The sequence below is a fragment of the Protomyctophum parallelum genome (genome assembly GCF_964188405.1).
Source record: "Protomyctophum parallelum genome assembly, chromosome: 13".
NCBI lineage: Eukaryota > Metazoa > Chordata > Actinopteri > Myctophiformes > Myctophidae > Protomyctophum > Protomyctophum parallelum.
In genome coordinates this window covers 5,528,004-5,553,178 of record NC_139708.1, presented here as the reverse complement: position 1 = coordinate 5,553,178, position 25,175 = coordinate 5,528,004, and the positions used below count along the sequence as shown (strand labels likewise).

At 43.5% G+C, this 25,175-nt stretch overlaps 1 protein-coding gene across 2 annotated transcripts in view; it reads right to left on the bottom strand.

Moving 5' to 3' along the window:
* The window catches only part of LOC310869680 (BAR/IMD domain-containing adapter protein 2-like), a 100,754-nt gene that overhangs the window by 37,299 nt on the left and 38,280 nt on the right, over positions 1 to 25,175 (bottom strand). For both annotated transcript variants that reach the window (XM_083780516.1, XM_083780515.1), the window contains exons 4-6: positions 13,742 to 13,803; positions 10,428 to 10,499; positions 5,132 to 5,269 (exon numbers count right to left, since the gene is read on the bottom strand). In XM_083780516.1, the coding sequence (XP_083636642.1) occupies positions 5,132 to 5,269; positions 10,428 to 10,499; positions 13,742 to 13,803 (272 nt within the window). The remainder of the gene's footprint in view (positions 1 to 5,131; positions 5,270 to 10,427; positions 10,500 to 13,741; positions 13,804 to 25,175) is intronic.

The window sequence follows — 25,175 nt, the reverse complement described above, 5'->3', positions numbered from 1 at the left end:
GGCGGCACCGCTCGCCAAAAAGAACAGACTGTCAAGCTGGCGACGTGTCCTAGTCCACAAGCGACAGCGAGTATACATGAGACTTAAAGTCCTTCAGTTCCCGCAGCATGCCCATGTTTGACTTTCAATCCAACCCGAGGACCTTTGCTGCATGTCATGGCCTCTCTCTGCTCAGCGTCAATAAAGCAGATAAAAGCTAACCGAGGAAGGAGAAGATGGGCTCTCACAGAGGCAGATGTAAACAGAGATGGTATGATAGGTTGCCTGTGTCTGTCTGTGTGTGTGTGTGTGTGTGTGTGTGTGTGTGTGTGTGTGTGTGTGTGTGTGTGTGTGTGTGTTTAAAAACTACACTCGTCACCATAGAGACCATTCTGTGTTTTAAGATACCTCAGACTAGTTCCTTTTTATTGTTAGGAAATATCCCTGAAGAGTTTCTAATACATGATAAATATTTAATCAAGATCCTCTTAGCAACAAGTAAGAAAGCGATCACACGACGCTGGCACCAACAGGACCCACCAACGAAAGAACATTGGATGGACATTACTGAGGAACTGTATATGGATGGGGATACAAGAGGATAAGTTCTATAAAAGTGGGATCTCTTTTTCCAGCCTATAGATAATGTATGAGGACTTCAATGAATGCATCCTGTAATATGAAATAATGCAGACTTTTCTTTTTTTTTTTTTTTTTCCCGTTTGTCTCTTTTTCTTTTTGTATTGTCTGCTTTTTTTCTTTCCTGTTTGTTGTCAGTCAATTTCTCAATAAAAATGAAAAAGTGAAAAAAAAACTATACTTGTGAGGACCAATGTCCTCATAAGGTATGAGAAATAGACGTTGTGAGGGCCATTGTCCTTACAAGAGAAATGGTTGCTTTATGGTTGAACAAAGACTTTTAGAGATACGTTTACAATTACAAAAAGATTCAGGTTGTGGTTAAGCCCAGGATTAGACATTTAGTTTGATTTAGGTGTTTGAGATAGAATCTGATTTATACTTAACACAGTGTCATGTACCAAAACATACAGTAGCTGACATACAAGCTCACAACGTGTGCGACAAGTATTTTTTCACTTTAGGCTTACGGTTAAAAATGCAAACATGAATAAAAAATGTCATTCATAAAATCACTGTCATAAAATCTGATCGGTGCTCTATTTTCTCCTGAAAGCACTTTTGCTATTGGATCAACTTCGTCCAGTCAGTGTGACGTAACCGGCGGCTTGCAAAACTTTCCAAGTAGCGTTCCCCAAATCGCTGTATTTGTTTATGTGTGCTCAAGATCTGGTCGGATATGCATCGCAGCTCATACCGAGCCTCTGCTATTTACAATTCCCACTCAGGTCACATGTTGTGTCCACCCCCATCCTTGCCGCTTTGTGCACTCTGCAATCTGCTATCCTTTTCATGAAGAGTGAGCTCATTATTTTGAGAGTGAGATTCTAAACCGTTCACTTTCCAATAGTTGCCCACATGCGCAGATTGTCCCATTGAAGCTGATGGCATATTGGGCCTTCTGCAGAGCTCATCTCTTTTAATTGCTTAGTTTCTCATTTTGCCATTTCTGTATTACATTGTGACTCTGCAGAATGCTGGAGATGAAACAAATGGTAATGCTTGTACGTTATGTACTGTACTGTATCGTTTGAACGAGGCTTTACAAGAAGCCTTTCCAAACAATGGGCTCTCTAACTCTTGCCTTGTATAATTTTGTGTTTGGCAGGGGTGTGCTTTGGCAGCGGCAACACAAACATAGACATGCAGTATAATTACAGAATAGATGGCCGATTTGAGAGACATGGAGCCGTTTCAGATTACTCCATCATAGGCATACTGGACTGGTGAGTAGGAAGTGGAACTTTCAACTTGGTGTCCCTATTTCGGTATTCTAGGTGAAAATTATTGTATATTTTCCTGTACAAAAGCCATTTTAGCCATTTGTCCTACAAAAAAACGTATTTAGGGCTTAACCACATAAACCATAGTGTGGGCGGGGCATGTCATAATATTCTGGGAATGTCATAATACGTGTAGGTGATCTACATTAGAGCGTCGCAGTCCCGCCAGGCCCAGGAAATGATTCTCTGTTCATTTTCCTCATAGACATTTCAAAAAGTATTTATTTAAAGACCTTTTAAGCCTTGTACAAAGCCAACTCTTGTCGTGTCAAATCATGACAATAAACTAAAAAACTCAGGCCAAATAAATAATAGAATATAGAAAGAAGAAGAAAACAGCAGGTTACAACACTTTTTTTTGTTGTTTGTCTTCTTTGTAATTATTTGTTTGGTCCAAAATATTGTGTTTGTTTGTTGTCACAACTCGAGTTGGCTTTGTACGACGCTTATAAGGTCTTTAAATAAATACGTTTTGAAATGTCTATGGGAAAAATGCATTGGGAATTATTTCCTGGGGCTGGCGTCGTCATGAAAGGGGGAAGGACTGTGACGCTCTATAGGTGTCATAATAGGTGATCCACAAGATCCACAATGTCGTGTTGCAATGTAATGTTGTTGTGAGCCTGTAGATCAGATATTTTCAGGGCCAAGCATAGACCCCTGTATAGGGTTTATGTGGTTGAGAGTTAAAATGCAAACAATAGAACTTAACCTCGCGCCACCAGACTTTCCACTTCGGAGGAAAGCCTGGTATTCGTTCTAAACTGAGCCGTGTGATCTGGTTTAGAAACAAAATAAAAACTAAAAACTGTGGTTCCGGTTGGCATCACATTGTTTTTGTTCCCCAAATAATGTGAATCAATTCTCGGTAGTCGCTCTAAGAGTGAGAATAAAAGATGAACATACCAAACAACTATTATACCAAAACAAAGGAAACTAGAAAAGTGTGGTTGCTGCAATCGCTTATCCCTCCCACAAATGTTGTTAGCCAATTACAATGTCACATCACACCTGTGATCATGTGTAAGTAATTTGGAGGGGATTTATCCCCCCCCAAAAAAAGATTCTGTAACAAACAGTTATTTTTTTTGCTTTCGTGGTGCCCCCTATGGATGAAAATTGCTTTTGGCTCTGGGTTGATTAAACCACCCGCAAAACATGTGATTCAAATTTAGGATGGTTTAGAGTGCATTCCATTTGTGATTTGCGGCATTCTTTGTAAAATAGGCCCCTCCTACTTTGGTTGGACGATTATGGCCGAACGGTACGAACTATCATAATTCTGCCGGTGGTATTTTAATCGGATAGAGATCATTTGCACCAATTTGTGTGAGATTTGGACAAAATCTGTAGGTGGAAGAGCAAAAAGTGTGTTTCAAATTTGGTGGAAATTCTTTCCTGGTGGTAATAGGCGCAGCCTGTATGGGGAGATGCGTCATGACCCATCATTTTTATCCCACGATTTTGCAACGCAGTTTTCTTTTCACCCAGTGCCAATTATCTAATGTAATGCTGGGCTTCCTCTGCCAACCTGGGGGGGGGGGGGGCAGCGGACTGACCTCATGCCTCCTTCTATGCATGAGGAGTCCAAGCTGCTTCTTTTCACCTGACAGGAGGGAATTTCCCCCGGCCGGACGTAGCGCGTGGTTTTTCTGACCAGTTCCTTTCCCCTCCATCAGGCGGCGCGCGGCACCCCGGCTGGCCAGGGGGAGGTAGTTTTAGAGACCAGGATTACTGCATGTTTTTGTGAGGGTACCTATATCCACACATTTTCATAATTATTATGAACCTCCCCCCCCCTCCCCCCCCCCCCCCAAGTCTTGTAAATATGGCGCTTATGGTCTCCAAGGGAAAAAATACTTGAATTGGAGCCTTAATTAGTCTTCGATCTTCCCATTATAAGTCTATGGCGAACTAATTAATTAACATCAATTAAACTATACAATACAACAGATCTCTTAGCAAAATATACAAGCACACGATTCCCGGTGAAGTCGGTCGATTTTACATATGGCTCAAGTGTGTGTGCGGCAAATATTTACAATAACAATAGTCTGGCTGCCCGGTTAGGGCAACCACACCAACTATTGTACCAATTCAAACCAATTTTAAACTAGAGGAATCGTCTTGGAGGCTGAACTCAGGCCCTCCTACAGTGACCCACCAGGCTATAGACTGAACTCAGGCCCTCCTACAGTGACCCACCAGGCCATAGACTGAACTCAGGCCCTCCCACAGTGACCCACCAGGCTATAGACTGAACTCAGGCCCTCCTACAGTGACCCACCAGGCCATAGACTGAACTCAGGCCCTCCCACAGTGACCCACCAGGCTATAGACTGAACTCAGGCCCTCCTACAGTGACCCACCAGGCCATAGACTGAACTCAGGCCCTCCCACAGTGACCCACCAGGCTATAGACTGAACTCAGGCCCTCCTACAGTGACCCACCAGGCCATAGACTGAACTCAGGCCCTCCCACAGTGACCCACCAGGCTATAGACTGAACTCAGGCCCTCCTACAGTGACCCACCAGGCCATAGACTGAACTCAGGCCCTCCCACAGTGACCCACCAGGCTATAGACTGAACTCAGGCCCTCCTACAGTGACCCACCAGGCTATAGACTGAACTCAGGCCCTCCTGCAGTGACCCACCAGGCTATAGACTGAACTCAGGCCCTCCCACAGTGACCCACCAGGCTATAGACTGAACTCAGGCCCTCCTACAGTGACCCACCAGGCTATAGACTGAACTCAGGCCCTCCCACAGTGACCCACCAGGCTATAGACTGAACTCAGGCCCTCCTACAGTGACCCACCAGGCTATAGACTGAACTCAGGCCCTCCTACAGTGACCCACCAGGCTATAGACTGAACCCAGGCCCTCCCACAGTGACCCACCAGGCTATAGACTGAACTCAGGCCCTCCCACAGTGACCCACCAGGCCATAGACTGAACTCAGGCCCTCCTACAGTGACCCACCAGGCCATAGACTGAACTCAGGCCCTCCCACAGTGACCCACCAGGCCATAGACTGAACTCAGGCCCTCCCACAGTGACCCACCAGGCTATATACTGAACTCAGGCCCTCCTACAGTGACCCACCAGGCTATAGACTGAACTCAGGCCCTCCTACAGTGACCCACCAGGCCATAGACTGAACTCAGGCCCTCCTACAGTGACCCACCAGGCTATAGACTGAACTCAGGCCCTCCTACAGTGACCCACCTGCATCTCTTTCTCTCCATACTTGGAAGGGTTCTTGCTTCCCTGGCTCTTCCTGCGCAGCTTCTTCAGCTCCCCCTGGCACTTCTCCAGACTCTCCCCTTTGCTCTTGTGTTCCACCTGGTACTTCTTCAGAGCAGCCTGCGGGGGACGACAGAAAGTACATGAGCACGTGGCAAGATCTCCCACAGAACCAAAGGGTGTGTGTGTGTGTGTGTGTGTGTGTGTGTGTGTGTGTGTGTGTGTGTAGTTGTGGGAGATGTGGTCATAGGAGATATTGCGGATCTGGCCTGCATTGTGAATGAAGATAATGATAGGGATAATAAATGGTGAGGTTGAGCTGGATTTGACATGTTACACAAAACTACTTGGGTGGGCTCGTTCCTTCCAATCGCAGACAATTATGTTTAACGTTTTACATTTAACTTTCATCCACTGTCGAGTAAATTACCGAGCCGTAAACGGTGTGCTAAATGAGGACAGAGGGACATGCATACAGCAAGACATTTAAAATGTCTAGGTTAAACCATGCCATACTGTATGCAGACAAGCCATGGTGGAGAACAGTCATTCAGTTAAGCATTAGCGATAGTGTCATGAATCTGCTACTATATCTGCTATTTAGACCTTGTGAAAAGCTAAGAGTTTCGTTTACAGGGTCATGAAACGTAAAAAGAACAACAACAGAACAACCAATATCCTTAACACCAAGCGCAAATGAGCTGCTGTGTTCCCTTTAATTAGACACAAGAGCCTTTCGACAGTTCTGTCAGACCGCATGTTCACCGTGTTCACGGCCCTCAATCAGAAAGCTAAATTAGACGACACAGCCACATTAATGAGTGATTCATTGTGGTCACGACCTGTCTGGCCCTCAGATGAACTTGTTGGTACACTGGTTGAATGTGACCTTTGTCTGTAAACGGTGATGTATGAGCAATGCCCCTCTTCACTGGTAACTTGCCATTTTGGCAACTCAGCGTTTCCCCCCCCCCCCCCCCCCCCCCATCTGTGAATGATTGAGATGAGTTGGAACACCATGGTTAAGTCATTGTTTCAGGTCAGGAGATAAAAAGCAAGAGAATTTGGAGATTGATTGATTTATAGAGAGAGAGAACGAGAGAGACACGTACATATGATCGTCCCTTGTGTCTTCAGAGACTGAATTACACAATGCATATGAATAATTCACGAAGCAAAATGCCTGCCATTATTGCTGATACAATTGTTTTGAAATTTTATTAAACGCAATAGATGTTAATACCGCATGGGATCAGATGGAGGGGAAAATAAATCCATGTAACAGTTGACACAAACTAATGTTTGGGTAAGAAGATGCCTGTTCAACAGAATAATTGGCTGATGGGTTAAAGAAAGGATCAACCCTTTCCTGATCTCAGATCAATGTTGGCAGAAAATTTGCCAATCTGGCAGCAACAGGCATCCTATGACCTTGCTTTTGTAACATTTCCCAGAACATGGTCTGCTGCACCTGGGGGAAGCAGATAACATGAAGAGAAGGCTGTTATCTGTGAACATTTTAGGGCTATGAAAACAAAAACAATGTGGATGATGAAAGTATAGCAATAACAGACAATTCTGCATAAACCTCTAACTTAAATCACTTATATACCAATTTACTACTAGTCATGGCTAAATTAAGGGTGATTGCAAATCTACAGGTCTCCACCAGGGCAGGAACGTTTGTTGTGGGAATTTGTGGCCGTGCATTATTTGATATTGAGATATTTGATATTGATCATAGAAGTTCTGACCTGAGATCAGATTCTAAAAATGTCTATTACATCCTGACAGTTTCATTATTAACCCATTCTGACCTGAGATCAGATTCTAAAAGTGTCTTCGATTTTTCAAAAATAGCAGACCTACAAGCTCGTATCGCGCCACTCAGTGGCGCGATATGAGCTTGTAGATCTGCTATTTTTAAATAGCTAAAGCATGACATGATGCTGACACCAAAATGGGTGCCCGGTCAGAATGGGTTAATAGCCAATAGACAATGACTTACAGTAGATGGTACTTGTAGTGCATTGTAGCTAGAGGATTTATTATGACAGGATCACAAAGAAAAACAGTAGGCTACAACAAGGACGCTGTAGCCTGTATTCATAGCATTTTGTTCAAAACCAGCCACACCTCCAAGTTCCAACAACCACGATAGAATAGTAAAAATGCAAGGCAATGTTTTTTCCTTAGCCCCTAGGCCTAGGGAGTGTCCATACAACGTTTTACACAGATCGGTGCACTTATAGGTAAAAACACAAATCTGCCTGTTCTAGCTCTACCATGAGGCTGATTTGAAAGATTTCAAGAGGCAATTTCTTCCTCGGCACTCCAAGCAAACCTTGGAAGCCAATCAGGGCCAATCAGGATGGAGTATGAAAAGTCTGAAAGACCTAGTTTCGTTTAATGGCTATAGAGATACTGTGTACCGATTTGTGTGGCGTTTGGACAAAATCTGGAGGTGTCCTGTAATGAAAATGTGTTTTGCAAAAATAGGTGTAACCCCTGGGAGTCAACATTGTGTCAAACAATAGCAATATGCAGTCAAGTTGATATGCAAAAGCTAGAAGCTATTCTACCTTAACCCATTCTGACCGGGCAGTGGGCACCCATTTTGGTGTTGGCATCATGTTGTGCTTTAGCTATTGAAAAATAGCAGATCTACAAGCTCATATCGCGCCACCGAGTGGCGCGATACGAGCTTGTAGGTCTGCTATTTTTGAAAAATCGAAGACACTTTTAGAATCTGATCTCAGGTCAGAATGGGTTAATAATGAAACTGTCAGGATGTAATAGACATTTTTTTAATCTGATCTCAGGTCAGAATGGGTTAAGAGATCAGCCTAACTGATGCTAACTGATGATAGGAGGGTCCATCACTTTTCTGGGCTTGTGATTGGTTTTGCGGTGGGACAAGGGAAGAAATGACGTTGTGCGTTGTGAGTTTGCAGAAGGCAGTTTTTGGTGTGTGATGATATGACACCACCGTGTGTTTTGTAAAACATTACCGTGACTTTAAGACTTGATTTTGAGGCTCATCTGATTGAGTGTGAACAGTATTTGCAAGACTGAATATCAGACGAGTTCTGTGATTATCATTACTGCAGTAAGTAAGCCTACGGCTGCGGTTGCAGCCTACTGTTATTATAGTCTCAAGCTAGCGAAGCTAATGGTTAGCAGACACTAGTGTTCTACACCGTGAACGTCCGGAACAGAAACGTTCATTTGGAGAGTACAAAGACTGTGCTACTAAGAACCAGGAAAGCTGGGTGAACCTGGCATCGTAGGACGTGGGTAAGACCAGTCGTCTGTCTGCTGCAACGGTGTAAAGAACATCCTGTTCGGCCCAGGCCGTAGCGTAACGGTCTGGGCACCGGACTGGTAATCCAGTCGCAGTGTGCCGCGGGTTCGACTCCCGGACCCGACACGGCCTTTACTGCATGTCATCCCCCATCTCTCTCTCCCGTTTCCTGTCAGCCTACTGTCTGTCCCTTCAAAAATCAATAAAAGGCGTAAGCCGCAAAAAAATATCTTAAAAAAAAAAAAAGAACATCCTGTTCAACTTTAGCTCTCCACGTTGCGTGGGGTGAAGTAACCTGGGCAACGAGGCTCACGTGAATGAAGAGGTGTTTCCACTCCAGTGCACAACATCACCAACAGGCCAGCAACGGGGGTTTGTTTTTGTTTTGATAATATTATGCCGGTATTTTTGAGTGTTTGGACAAAATCTGGAAGTGTCCTGTAAAAACATGTGTTTTGCAAAAATAGGTCTATAACAAAATTTGAAAATGTTGGGGCAGAGGTTCTGCTGTGCCATCCAGGAGTGTGTGTGTGCACAGTTTGGCTGCGATCAAGGCAACGGTGCTGGAGATTAGCCCATTCTGACCTGAGATCAGATTCATACGAGGTTTCCGACTGGACACACACTGGTCTGATTAACCCATTCTGACCTGAGATCAGATTCTAGAAATGTCAGTCGCTCTTCGATCTTTCAAAAATAGCAGACCTACAAGCTCGTATCGCGCCACTCGGTGGCGCGATATGAGCTTGTAGATCTGCTATTTTTCAATAGCTAAAGCATAACGTGACGCTGACACCAAAATGGGTGCCCGGTCAGAATGGGTTAGCTGATCACAGACGATAGGACACACGGACGGACGGACAGACGGACGGAAAACATACTCTCTCCCCAATCCCCATGCCTTCGGCCTGGTGGAGAAAAAAAAAACCAAACGGCTCCCAATGTGATCTTTTCCAAGCATACACAACTACAGTAAAATGGCACCATCCCACCCCCAAACCAATGCACCGCAGTGCTGCTCCACACTGCAGCCTGCAGCCCACTCATTCTAAAGATATCACACACCAGCCTGGTCGCCAGAAGAAAAACGTTGGCATTGTGCGTTTCTGCAAACCAGGGATACGTTGGGTCTCTCAATGTGAGACTCTTTTATGAACATTTCTAGATGACGAAATGCGGATTATGTCGACACAATGCATGTCCACGTTGGAAACTATCCTCAACCCAATATCACCATAACCCTACAACACCAAAATAATGAAGAGGATTTGAATTGTCACTCACTTACTGTATATACAGGTACAGTACAAGCAGTGAAATGTCGGTGTGGTGATTCTTAACAGCAATACAATGCTGAATGCACACAAGGAGTCGACATGGTTCAGAAACGTTGAGATTCAATGCATTCTTGATTTGCATGAACATTCTGTTCTGTCGATGTGGTTGCCCTCATTGCGTGTGTGTCATGTGACACACACACTTTGTGTATAGCAATTGTTCGGAAAAAAAATGTGTGGACTTTTTAGCCCCTGACCCTAAACGCCTAATCCAAACCTGGATCTTTTACTATCCTCTGAATATCCTTGTGGGTTTTTTGGTCCCTATACATGCACATTAATACACGCACACACACTCCAAAAAAGGTTGTGTTGTAATCATCCAGCCTTTAATGGTGGAGCCGAGACGAAAAAAAACAAATCACAGCCCACTCTGCAGAGATGCCATATCAAAGCTTTTCTTCTCACAGAGACATCCCTTAATTGCCTCAGAGAGTCAGACTCGATTGCATAACATCAAGTGTTTAGAATGCAGTTCCACATCCATTACCATCCTATATGCGACGCCACACTATACCGATTTCTCATAAATACAACGACATGCTCATTGCGAGTTGTTGTTTGCGGGGCTGTCCCCGAGGGCCTCTGCGTGTGGGTGAGGCACCCAGCGGCTGTAAACAGACTATTAGATACTCACAGTCAGATAACGAGCATCCAGCTCCACCTTCTTCTCCAGTTCAGACAGCAGTTCGTTGTGAAAGGACTTCAGCTGGTGAGGGGAAAGTGGCACAGTAAGTAGGTTGGTACTGTATAGATGGATAGAGTCAGAGTATAGTAACAGTAAGGCAACACTAATTGAAGATAATATAAGTCTGGCCTGGCCATGTGAACTTGGAATGAGTCGGCTAATAGATATAAATATAGGCATAAGTATATGTACAATCTATCACCAGTACTATTAGTGGATATATGCCGTGCAGACTATCATACAGTGCTTACAGTAGGCAATAATACACAATTATGACACAATTTTAGCATTCCTTTCATCAAGTCCACATTTGCAAGTGGGATTAAGGGGCCCCCCCACACTGCAAGATTTCTGACCCAATTATGCGGTGTATAGACTTATGGGGCCCATTTGGGATAGATTTTGGTGTATAGGCTGGCTTTCAGTTTTAGGTTCATCGCTATGAAAGATTTGATGATAATATGATGAATAGATTTGACGAAGTTTTAATTTAATAGTTTCTGTTTGACATCTTTTTCATTCACTTCTCCCCCATTTAGTCATTATGTCAATTCCCCCATGTAACGTACATGGCCCCTGTCACTGTCGACTAGGGCTGACCTTCGATTACGTTTTTGATGATCGACGCTTCGATATAAATTTGTTTCGATCTTCGACGCTTCGAGGTGCGCGATGCGAGGCGCGCACCTTAAACAATAGCGGAGAGAAAGGCATGCTTGGATTGGTCTCATTTATTTAAAACGATAAGCATTGAAGCAACAACTGTTGCAGCCTTCATGAAAGCAGTGACGCACAAATAATTAGGCTTAATAAAACAAGTCAACTGCCTGACGCAGGCATTACCTCTCAAAAAAAAAATATATATAGCCTATAATCAAAGCTTCTCTAAAATGCAACCACACTTTAGATTTCTTTTGTGGCGGCATGAGTGCAGGCTGCTGTGTGTGTGTGTGTGTGTGTGTGTGTGTGTGTGTGTGTGTGTGTGTGTGTGTGTGTGTGTGTGTTGACTTCCTTGTTGTTACCACCACGAGTGAGGGGAAGAGGGGAGGAGGCGTTGCGGTGCTGCGAGGCGCGAGCATGGCTCGCGGACCAAATGGGGCCGTCTCGCGGACCAAAAGCGGCCGCTTTTTTTTTTAATGACTATTCGATTCAAAATTTTAAAATCGATTCCCATGCGTATCGATTGAACATCGATTAATCGATTTTTTTTTGGGTCAGCCCTACTGTCAACCCCACTGCTTGCCCTTTAGGCAGCTGTAGACACAATCATGTTTCCTCCTGTATACATGGAGGGTCTTTTGGCCCGACAGTGAGGAGTGTCACTAGATTTGACAAAAGTTGTTACGATTCATTTTCTCCCTGTGAGAAAACAAGGCTGGTTGACGGTACATCGCTTCTGACAGCTGCCGGCCGTTGCTAAGTTACGGGTATAATCTAATGGTAAATAAGGCAGAGTGATACTGTTAACCCATTCTGACCTGAGATCAGATTCATACGAGGTTTCCGCCGGACACACACTGGTCTGATTAACCCATTCTGACCTGAGATCAGATTCTAAAAATGTCAGTCGTTCTTCGATTTTTCAAAAAATAGCAGACCTACAAGCTCGTATCGCGCCACTCGGTGGCGCGATATGAGCTTGTAGATCTGCTATTTTTCAATAGCTAAAGAATAACATGATGCTGACACCAAAATGGGTGCCCGGTCAGAATGGGTTAATCAGGAGATATTGCTACTCATTAGAATGCCAATTCTACCGTTATGTGTCTATTATTTTCACATAATCAGAGCTATGTTGTGCCAACATTATAGCTTGAGCCACACATATCCTTGTGTTCTAAAGCACAGGTTACCAAACAGTGGGTCGGGACCCGTTTGAAGGTCGCAGACACATTTTCATTTTAAATCCCAAGAAAGCTTTTTGTTTGTTTTAATGAAGAAATTAAAGAAAAATAGTAATTAGAAAACAAATGTTAAAGTATTAGTGAAAATAGACGATCTACAAGAGCCACGTTATGAGCATGTAGATCTGCTAATTTCACTCATTTGAGTTCCGGGGAGACATCAAATTTCTCTTTTGGGTAACGAGCTAAAATGTTTGGGAAGCAATGTAACGTCAGGTCGGGGAACCACCGGGGGCGCAAATGGACCCTTCCAGGTGTAACGGGTCCATTTGGTCTAGAGTTCTCAAACTCTGCCCGAACCCGACCAGGCCCGACCCGACCCGACATTTTAGGGCCGGGCCGGGCCTAAAATGTATGCTAATCAGTAGGGCCGGGCCGGGCCTGGGGCTCCATGAAAAAAAAATATATATACCGTAATTTCCGGACTATAAGCCGCGGCTTTTTACCCATGATTTGAACCCTGCGGCTTATACAACGGTGCGGCTAATCAATGGATTTTTACAGCTAACGCAGAGCCATCTCAGGCTCTGAGCTAACGTAGCTGCGGCTTATAGTCCGGTGCGGCTTATAGTCCGGTGCGGCTTATAGTCCGGTGCGGCTTGTTTATGGGATTTTCCCTAAATTTGGCTGGTGCGGCTTATATTCAGGTGCGGCTTATAGTCCGGAAATTACGGTATATTGAATTTGATTAGAATAATAAAAATAATAGTTCTGTTCTGTCTGTTTGTGTATGTATCTATTATGAAGATGGTGCTGACTGGCGTTTCACTTTTACTCTGTGTAGAGTTCTCAAATTCTGCACAAACCCGACCAGGCCCGACCCGACATTTTAGGGCCGGGTCGGGCCTAAAATCTATGCTAATTAGTTGGCCCGGGCCGGGCCTAGGGCTCGATCAGTTAGGACCCAGTTAGGGCCGGTCCTTAATTTTCGGGCCCGATGAGAACTCTAATTTGGTCCCATTTGTACAACTCTCAGAGTTACAATAACACTGTGGATTCTACAGTGTTAGAGTTACAGACCAGTAAGGCTCCATTGGGTCCATTGCTCTCCGTACCAGTGTTTTAGCCCGGGCCCTAAACTAGTGACAATAGCAGATTTACAAGCTCACACAACAACTCATGAAAATAAATGTGTGACCTTTTGTCAAAATCTTTCGAAAATCTTGTACAATAATAATTATTAAAGTCAATATTTCGCGACCCACGGAAATGGATCTGCAACCCACAAATGAGCCAGTGGGAACCAGTGTACTAGAGTGCAACATTCTGAGTGTCATGATGCTGGGAATACATACCATCTCCTCTAGCTGCACTTGGATCTGTCTGTGTACTGTATGTACTGTGTATATGAATACATACCATCTCCTCTAGCTGCACTTGGATCTGTCTGTGTACTTCAGCCATCTGGAACAACACGTCCCCTACACACAGAGAGGGAGGAAAGACACCATCACTGAACCTGTGTGTGTGTGTGTGTGTGTGTGTGTGTGTGTGTGAGTGTGTGTGAGTGTGTGTGAGTGTGTGAGTGTGTGAGTGTGTGAGTGAGTGAGTGTGTGAGTGAGTGAGTGAGTGAGTGTGTGAGTGAGTGAGTGAGTGAGTGTGTGAGTGAGTGAGTGAGTGAGTGAGTGTGTGAGTGAGATAGAGAGATAGAGAAAGAAAGAAAGAAAGAAAGAAAGAAAGAAAGAAAGAAAGAAAGAAAGAAAGAAAGAAAGAAAGAAAGAAAGAAAGAAAGAAAGAAAGAACCTAGCGTGCAGAGCCCATGCAGCAACACAAGACACAAATATACAGGACAAATGTGAGTTAACTGTACAGTCAATGAAGAAAATGATGACACTTTATTCTTGGAACATCAAGAAGCACAGAGACAGAGCCATGACAAGAAATGACAAGAAAGGTAATAACGCAAAAATAAAAACACAAACAAAGTGAAGAGAAATAATTTCTCAGTCGGTCCAGGTTATAGAATTATGACTCTTCAAGGGTTATGTCGGCACTGATGCCCTACTGAGATCAGCTGTGGTGAATTCTTGTTCTTAGATCAAGCAATGTTTACGGAAAACTAAAATCAATGAAATCGCAAGGTCTCCAAGACAAAAAGGAGAAGGGGGAGTGGCAGGGGGGGGGGGGGGGGGGGCAGTCATGCAGCTTGTGGAAGGGCGTCAATGTTATACCTACATGCTGGTTCTTCTGAATATGCAGTGCATTGTAAAGAAAAGGAACAAACACCTAGATTGAGCGAAGGACACATACAGTACACAGACACCTGGTGGAGGACACATACAGTACACAGACACCTGGTGGAGGACACATACAGTACAGACACCTGGTGAAGGACACATACAGTACAGTACACAGACACCTGGTGGAGAGACGAACAGTAGGGTGAGAGACCTACAGAGAAATGGGACACATACAGATTACCCTGATCAAAAGCCCAACAGTCCGAAGCCCCTTAGCACATGTAATAGCACCATGGCTATGACTGCGAGTGCATTATTTAACTATATTAGTACCGTGATAGAATGTACAGGATTTATGGCTTATTGGAGGATTAAGCCCCTCGTTTCTGAGGGGGTCCTCACCAGTACTCATTAGTTCAGACTGGATTGCTTAAGCCATTCTGACCTGAGATCAGATTCATACGAGGTTTCCACTGGACACACACTGGTCTGATTAACCCATTCTGACCTGAGATCAGATTCTAAAAAATGTCAGTCGTTCTTTGATTTTTCAAAAATAGCAGACCTACAAGCTCGTATCGCGCCACTCGGTGGCGCGATATGAGCTTGTAGATCTGCTATTTTTCAATAGCTAAAGCATAACATGATGCTGACACCAAAATGGGTGCCCGGTCAGAATGGGTTAAGCGTAAAGCATGCTGTCATCAATCAAAATGAACAGGTACCTTGCTGAATAAAGAAAGACATGTTTTGGAACCTTTTGGAAGCATTGTTTAATGCATGTTCTTTGCATAGATCTCACAATAAGGGCAATAATAGAAAGCCATGAGGTTTCAATAACAATTATTGCAATATGCTTTATACGTTTTGGTATTACACAATATAAATGGCATCCTATAATGGGTGCATTCTATGTGATCTAGAATTTGCCACAAATTGAATGTGTCATAAAAGATTAAGCTGCAAAACACACAAATGAATGGTCACAAATGGCATCATGGCAGTTAATATCTATTCATTACACCTACACATACTGTATATGTTGTTGAAAACAAATACTCAGGCCTGCCCAATACTGCAAGGGACATTTATAGTAAATATACTAAAGGACCACTTCACCACTTTTCAACCTATCTTCATATAATAGGTCCTCACTAATAATCATGAAAAAAAATGGCGCAATTTTTTTCTACTCAGTCTGTGTCTCATAGGAGGGGCTGTGGGCAGTTCAGAAACCGTCTTCCAGTGACATCATCGATGGGGAATACAAGCCAATAGAAACTGCAGGCTTTCTAGTCCTGAAAAGTTGCAATGCGAAAATGGAAGCCATCGTTCTCACGATAATGAAAATCAAAATATTTTTGTAAAAGAAATCTTGTTAAAAAATAAATCTGCCTAATGATGATGTCACTGGAAGACTGTTTCTAAACTGCCCACAGCCGTCCGATGAGACACAGACTGAGTAGAAAAAAATCGTGCCATCTTTTCATGATTATTAGTGAGGACCTATTATATGAAGATAGGTTGAAAAGTGGTGAAGTGGTCCTTAACATCCATATACTACATCCACATTTTGCTATGCTTTCCTGTTATATTATAAATATATAAAGCTTTGACTTTAGGCTAAATCCTATGATTTCAGTTTGTTCTCAGCACAAGGGGCTTTGGACTGGTCTCCATACAGAAGGTGTGTACAATGCAAGCTGCTACATACAGACGTGCTGAAGTGCACCAGCGCTGACAAAGAAAAGCAACAAGAGCAGCAAAGCAGCGTGGCCGTCCATCCCCTTGTGACAGACAGAAAACAAAATGCAAGTCATTATGCTTCATTTATTTTGTGTGTGTGTGTGTGTGTGTGTGTGTGTGTGTGTGTGTGTGTGTGTGTGTGTGTGTGTGTTGTACGATGGCATCGTACTACTGTCCTTGGACAAGAGATTGTTCTTGAAGTTTTAACCATTTCAAATCCAAACACATTTCGTCATATGCTCCCAGACCACCCATCCTCTTCTAGTTACAAACAAAACAATTCAACAAAACAAATAGTCAATCTAATCAATGTCTCTTGTGGCAGGTCAATGATTCCACTAATTTAAGTGGTGTCTAATCATGAAATGTTAATATGGTGCAGTATTTCCATAACCACTTGTACTTGTCCTAACTAAAGCCATCAGCCGCAGACCTCAATGGACACTCAGCCTGACCCATCTGTTTAAGGTCATCATTCATGACCCAAACAGTGCCTGCTCGGCACCATTAAATCCCATGTGTTCATTTTTGTAACCTTTGCAACTTTTGTATAAAAACGTCTGGGTTTCCGAGGCTACAACTTTTGTAAACTCTGAAAGTGTGTAAAATATAAACAAATGAACTAGTTAACATTTGCACACTCTCAGAGTTTAAATTAACACTGACAATTTGACCTCAAGTAGTTGGCAAGGAGATGTTGTTTGTTGTCTTTTGTTGTCTGCAACCTGCCGATCTGGAGTCATTGAAGAGGAGGCAGACGCATCCAGGCACGCTAAGCCCATTTACAGATCCACTCATCCCTGATTGCTGCTCCTGCAGGCTTAGATACCGTGGCATTCTGCTAACAGCTTGAACTGGCAGGATCAATTAACAGAATGAGCAGACATCACGCACGCAAACACACACACACACACACACACACACACACACACACACACACACGTACAAACACACACGCGCGTACAAACACACACACACACACACACACACACACACACACACACACACACACACACACACACACACACACACACACACGTACAAACACACACACACACACACGCGTACAAACACACACACACACACACACACACCCACACACACCCACACACACACCTTCATTAGCTCATCTCTCTATACCCCCCCCCCCCCCCCCCCCATCTCACACACACAAATAATGGTCAACTGGGCTGAAACAGGTCAAAGTAGTATCGAAGATGAATGAGTAAATGAATGAATCTATGGCAGTCATCTGATTTTTAATTACTGCAGGACACGAGATGCCAGTGAACAGGGGAGAGAAAAATAAAAACTTTTGCAGCACTGCCAATACTTCTTTGCAAACAGTTGCCATAGAAACTTCAACGGCAAACACAACAACAACAACACAGAAAGCTGGACTGCGAACCTCAGCAGCTGGTGGTAACGGAAACTAATTCGATCAAGTATCGAGAGGCACCATGTCGAACATGTCACTGCATTGTGTAACATTCCCCCAGTGTTTCGTTATGAGCCGACCAACCCGGCGGGGTGGTGAGACTGTGCCAGGCAGACAGGTAGAGCAACCAGAGAGAGGCTCTGCTGAAGGACATCTCTGGATATCCACCAGTGAAATGCTCAATGACAGACTAGGTGTATTTTGGTAGGTATTTTGCGTTGATGAAATCACTCCCTAATTCATGAACTTATAAAGTTAGAACCATATCCAATACCTACTGTATAGGCTAAGCAAACAGGAGTTTATCTAAATCAATAAATAAATCAATAAATAAAAGGCACACACACACACACACACACACACACACACACACACACACACACACACACACACACACACACACACACACACACACACACACACACACACACACACACACACACACACACACACACACACACACACACACACACACACAAACCAGTAAATCCACCTTTGAATGCTCCGTCATTATTGTATCAATATTTCCAATCTCATCCTGAGCCCCACCCCGTCGGGCAGAGGGAGAACAATAGTGTTCTGTTTCGGCTGGCTGAGCTTAGGTTGATCTGCAGCACCTGCGGCTCTGTTACAAGAAGGCACACGCCTATTAGCCACAAACACTGAGTCAGGACAGGAAACACGGAAACCCAGCAACTTCAACTTCAGTCTGAAGTATGACATCAGCCCCTGCAGATGTATTCACTTCACTGCTTGTGTAACAATGGCAATGGATACACCCACACAGGTAGAGACAAACAACACCATGTTGGTTTGAGGCATTTTGAAAAAAAGAAAATCGTCGAGAGAGACAAGCGAGACAAAGAAACAAGTGAGAGAGAGAGTGTGTGTGTGAGAGAGAGAGAGAGAGAGAGAGGGTGGGAGGGCGGGAGAGGAAGAGGGCGGGAGAGAGGCACAGAGAGATGGACAGGGAAAGTGGACGTGGATGGGGAGACACTGACTCATTGGTGAAGGTCAAACCGCATTCACTGTGGGTTGTCATGGAAGCAGGATAATGCCAGGGTCGTCGCTATGGGAGAGGTTGCAAAGCGAGGGCCAACGGTTGAAAAGTGTTGTATGGCGTTACGAAACACAGTTTAAAGACCTCTTCCCTCACAATCAGTCACCATTACATCAACAGACCTGCTCGGAAGTGGATAGAGAAGTTGGCACTAAAACTCTGTGTGTGTGTGTGTGTGTGTGTGTGTGTGTGTGTGTGTGTGTGTGTGTGTGTGTGTGTGTGTGTGTGTGTGTGTGTGTGTGCACGCATCCCCCCCTACCTGGCAGTCCTTTCCTCTATATATATATTCACTAGGGAAAAAGGCTTAAGTACAGATAATGGTGTGGTAGAGAATGCGCGAGATGCAGATATTAGCTGAGAGCCTGGGAGGCTGGATGCACTTACCGCAAGCAACACCAAATAACCCATTCTGAGTTTCTGACCTGAGATCAGATTCATACGAGGTTTCCGCCGGACACACACTGGTCTGATGAACCCATTCTGACCTGAGATCAGATTCTAGAAATGTTAGTCGCTCTTCGATTTTTCAAAAAATAGCAGACCTACAAGCTCGTATCGCGCCACTCGGTGGCGCGATATGAGCTTGTAGATCTGCTATTTTTAAATAGCTAAAGCATGACATGATGACGACACCAAAATGGGTGCCCGGTCAGAATGGGATAACAGAGTTAATCTTTTATGAGAAGTTATCTCTGTCCCCTCTCTCTCTCTCACACATCCTCAAAACGTACAGTACAGCAGCGTTAATGTAAAGCTGCCAATCTGTAACTTATCATCAAGTCCTATACACACGATTCAAACACCAGTCCCCTGCATGACACAGCAGAGAGACCCCTGCCTGACCAGGGGGGATATGGTGCTTCATGCAGTACAAGGGGTTGCCACAAAAGTCTCGGAGGCAATAACTTGTCCGACACTGCATTTATTTGAAATAAAAAAATTGTTAACTTCCTGTTCATTTGAAACGGATAAATTAACAGAGAGTTTTACTGTGACAGTCGATGCATTTAAGCCATACATTACAGTAGACTTTTAGAGGAGAATCGTGTGAATGACTTACTTCAAATAATACCAAGTCCAAGTTCTTTAAACTGTCTGAAATGTAGGGGGTTCACTGCATTACATTCAGCCAGGTAGATCATCGATCACTATGCCACCTGTCTGACACTTGTATTGTATTCCATGGATTGTTCCAATGCGGCAAATCGCACCCGTGAGACATGTCGTTAAGGAGGCTGAAACAACAGACTCATCGCAAAACAAACTCTGTAAACCTCTTTTCCTTCCTTCTGAACAGCATGCAGAACGTGTACTGTACGAGTGTACGGTACTGCAAGTGACCTTGCTTGCTGCAAAGCACACCGACTGCTTTGTCACCGGAGAGAACAGAGGGAGAAAGACATTGTGCTGCAGACCAACTGACGTGAGGGACGAGTGTAAGAAAGAGCCAAATTGAGAGCGAGAACAGTGACAGCCTGGTATAGTGCACAGTAAGTGCGTCACTGTGTGTGCGTGCGTGCGAGTATTAGACCTGTATTAGACCTGGTGGAAAGGCTAAACATTGCGATTGCAATATGCTGTGTGTGTATACACATGTGCCATTGATTCCAACACATCAGGCTTTCCTGTACTTTTCCTGCATTTATGGAAATACCACTGTTTGGCCCTGCTGATTCTTCTGATTTGTTACTGAAACAGGTGTCCCTTTTCGATACTCCTTTTCATTGTTAAAGGTATATTCAGTGATTTCACTCAAAAAAAAACGTAGGTTTCGTTTTTGGCTGGGACCCAGCCTTTCGTCCAATCAGGATAGAGAGTCAAAAACGAAACCTAATGTTTTTTGACCCCCAGGGGTTAACTGGGGACAGGGAGGAACTCCTTATATGGTCAGCACGCTCTATAGTAGAGAGGATTATCACAACAAAACAAAAAAATAAGTGATATTTGAATTAAGTGAAATCACTGAATATACCTTTAAGAAGAATCTGAATAGCATTTACATAATAACCACTTTGCAAATTCCCTCCATTCTCACTGACAATGTTCTGACAATTTACTGACAATCCACTGTCCTGCCAATGGCATGACGTGAAGTTCTCAAATGACACATCTGTACTCTACTGTATACATTACATTTTTCTATTCGTCTATGATTTGTACCTAATGCTTGTCTGTTTTGTTTTCAGCGAGTGACCCGGGTGCTCTGCTAACTTGAAATGGCTTGATCAATTCAGAAATCCACATTCTTAAGCACGCACGCGCGCACACACACTCACAGCTCCATTCCTTAACAGGTACCTGTCCTGCATGAGTCTGTGTTTTCTCTTCTATTGGCACTTATTAAGCATATCAAGAGCTCAGCTGGAGCCTTCTGGGTGAAACCTCACCGCTGTCTATGTTGCACAACAATCTCTGTTCTGTTACATACAGTATAGCTGTCACATACAGTACTACAAACACTGTTTCCTTATCTATGCAATATCTCTCTCTCTCTCCCATTTTCACCTGCACATTTGTTTTGCTTTGAACTTCGACGATGAGATGATGAGTCTCTGAGAAGACACTATAGTATCTAACATGAAGGGGAAAACAAGCACCTCCCGCAGATCTTCAAAGGATTCCATATTTGTGCGCACGCCACACACACACGCAGTACCATTCTTCTGAGGACATAAAAACCATGCCGGTCCAGCACCAAAAATAGTAGATCTACTTACAATAGCACCATTCCCAAACCTTCAAATGCACGCACGCACGCACACGCACACGCACACGCACACGCACACGCACACGCACACGCACACGCACACGCACACGCGCACACACACACACACACACACACACACACACACACACACACACACACACACACACACACACACACACACACACACACACACACACACCTAAGGGCGAGAAGCGACCTCACCCGTGCACGCATCCGCCTCCTTGACGGCAGACTGCTGGACGAGTGCTGACACTTTAGCATGGGGGGTCAGATCAACATGGAATGAATTCAGAATAGGTCAGCTCCATATATGGCACATTCTCTTGAGTGTACAGGGTTAGACGAGGGCCGGGCCTTAATTCTCGGGCCTGTTGAGAACTGCACTAATAACGTTGGGGCAGGCCCGTCTCTAGAGTTTGAATGGATCGGTATCAGTCAAAAGAGAGACATCGAAGAGGAAGGATGGATGGGGAAGGATCAACATATGAAATCTATATATCCATACTGTATATGGAGATCTAAGGGTTTGAGGTCAATATTGATGACATCAGGGATCTCCATATATGGGCTTAATTGCGACATCAGATCGCATTTACTATGACAGATATATCAGATCAGACCTGGGCACCATATATGGGTGTTTACTATGACATCAGACCTCTGCACCATATATGGGTGTTTACTATGACATCAGACCTCTGCACCATATATGGGTGTTTACTATGACATCAGACCTGGGCACCATATATGGGTGTTTACTATGACATCAGACCTGGGCACCATATATGGGTGTTTACTATGACATCAGACCTGGGCACCATATATGACATCAGATCAGACCTGGGCACCATATATGGGTGTTTACTATGACATCAGACCTGGGCACCATATATGACATCAGATCAGACCTGGGGCCTGTTTCACGAAACTTGGATTAACTAATCCAGGATTTAGGCCAAAGCCAGGCTTTTTAAATCCTGATCTTTACAGCCTGGTTTATTCTGTTCCACTAAAGCCAAGCGAGGCTCAGAATTGGTGGATTTGGCGAGCCGGGATCAGCAAGCCAGGCTTAATAGACAGTCTGGCTTTTTGTCTCTAGACCCCTTATGTGGATCACAGATTTACTGATCCTTCTTCTTCATGGGGTATTAAGGCAGTTTGCATCCTTAATAGTTGCATTACAGCCCCCTTCTGTATATCTCATTATCTTTACTAATCTATTCAAGACTTACTGATACAAGGACTTAAGCTTCTAAAATAAATACTGCTGCTGTAATTAAAGAGAGAACATACTCTCAATAGTGGATAGACTGAATGATTAACTACCCCAAAAATATAGTTTACATTTTACCACTACTATTAACTTGAAACAGAATTCTTAATATTGTAAGCATAATGATATTGTCGCATTGTGATATTTGGCCATAACTCCCTCCTCTGAGGGAGCTACCTGTGGAGAAGGGGGTTGTGGTCCAGACAGGGCCGGGTCATGGTTCATGTAGCATGCCAAAGTTTGTGCTATTGCCATTGAGAATGCATTGGGCGTTTAAGTTAAATAACTCAGAAACTACAAAACATTTCAAAGTAAAAAGTTCCAGCATGTGTCTCCACAGTAAGCGGAATTTTACAAAGTGTGAATGGAGTTTCTAGGTGAAAGTGATTTTTTTAAGTGCCACTATCTGCCTATAAATGTCTCAAATTTGAAAGCACTATATTTCTAAAACTATGAAACAATTCAAAGATTCCTTTTCAGGCACACATATCCACCGTAGGATGAACCTAAATAGGTTTGAATGGGGTTTCTAGGTGTAAGTATGTAGGACTAGTAGTGGGTGAAACGTTACAATGGTAATATGTTGTAAAACAATGAGTAATGGTAATATTTAGTGGTTTTCACTTTTACAAAAAAAAAATATATATATATAATATAATATAATTCTTCTTAACCGTGCACTTGCACGACAGTAAGCCTATTCATGGGGAACATTCACCAAAAGCAGCTGATCTACAAGCTCACAAGCTGTCATGATGTTGTGCAGCCTATATATTTTGGTTATTTGATTTTATATAGTGCTTAAATTAGTCCTTTAATGCAGACCGATACAAATAAGGCAACATAAAACCATAATAATTGAATAAATCTGGAAAACATCATTGGTTTGTGATCAGTTTGACTGCTTAATGAACAGTAAAGACATCAGGATTAGGTTAAACCTGGCTGTTAGCCTGGTCCGGAGCAGGCTAAGTCCAAAGCATTCGTTTCCATGGTAACTTATGTAGCATCACTTTCATGAAACCGAATCAAGCCTCAACATATCCAGGTTAACTGGTTAAGTTAATCTGGCAAGATCAACCAGCTTTCATGAAACCGGTTAAGCACTGATCCAGGATATATTAAGCCAGGATATGTGTTAAAGCCCGGCTTAATCTCTAATCCAAGTTTCGTGAAATAGGCCCCAGGGCACCATATATGGGTGTTTACTATGACATCAGACCTGGGCACCATATATGGGTGTATACATATATTTACTATGACATCAGATCAGACCTGGGCACCATATATGACATCAGATCAGACCTGGGCACCATATATGGGTGTTTACTATGACATCAGACCTGGGCACCATATATGGGTGTTTACTATGACATCAGACCTGGGCACCATATATGGGTGTTTACTATGACATCAGACCTGGGCACCATATATCACATCAGATCAGACCTGGGCACCATATATGGGTGTTTACTATGACATCAGACCTGGGCACCATATATGACATCAGATCAGACCTGGGCACCATATATGTATATATAATTGTATATATATATATATTTACTATGACATCAGATCAGACCTGGGCACCATATATGGGTGCTTTCCCATGTATGGGGATTTTATACACGGACGGGAATTGCACGTTTTCATAGAAAATGCGACCTTCGGGCGCAAAAAACAAATCAAATAGCCATGTGTGTCCGTCCGTCCCAAATGAACTGGTTTGACGTCATTGTCCCAAAATGTGGCCTGTGTAAAGAACACACAGGAGAAAAGTGCATAGTTGTCCCCAATAAGCATCTGGAGCAAGGACAGAAAACTAACTCAATGCTCACCTGGCCAACACAAACTGTACTAGGAAGTTCTGCTTTTTGATAACCTTTTGACCTTATGATGGCCTGTCACTGTCCATACCAGTACATTGTTTTACACCAAGTTAAATTCAGGATTTTGCAGTGTGCAGTATATTCTACAAGCCTAGAAGAAATGAACCCATTCTGAACGGGAATCCATTTTGGTGTTGGCATCATGTTATGCTTTAGCTATTGAAAAATAGCAGATCTACAAGCTCATATCGCGCCACCGAGTGGCGCGATACGAGCTTGTAGGTCTGCTATTTTTGAAAAATCGAAGACACTTTTAGAATCTGATCTCAGGTCAGAATGGGTTAATAATGAAACTGTCAGGATGTAATAGACATTTTTTTAATCTGATCTCAGGTCAGAATGGGTTAAGGACAATGTGTGTGTGTGTGTGTGTGTGTGTGTGTGTGTGTGTGTGTGTGTGTGTGTGTGTGTGTGTGTTGTGTGTAAAAGTGTTCAAACGATTATTGAGATTTTTTACAATTACAAATTGAGATTCAGGT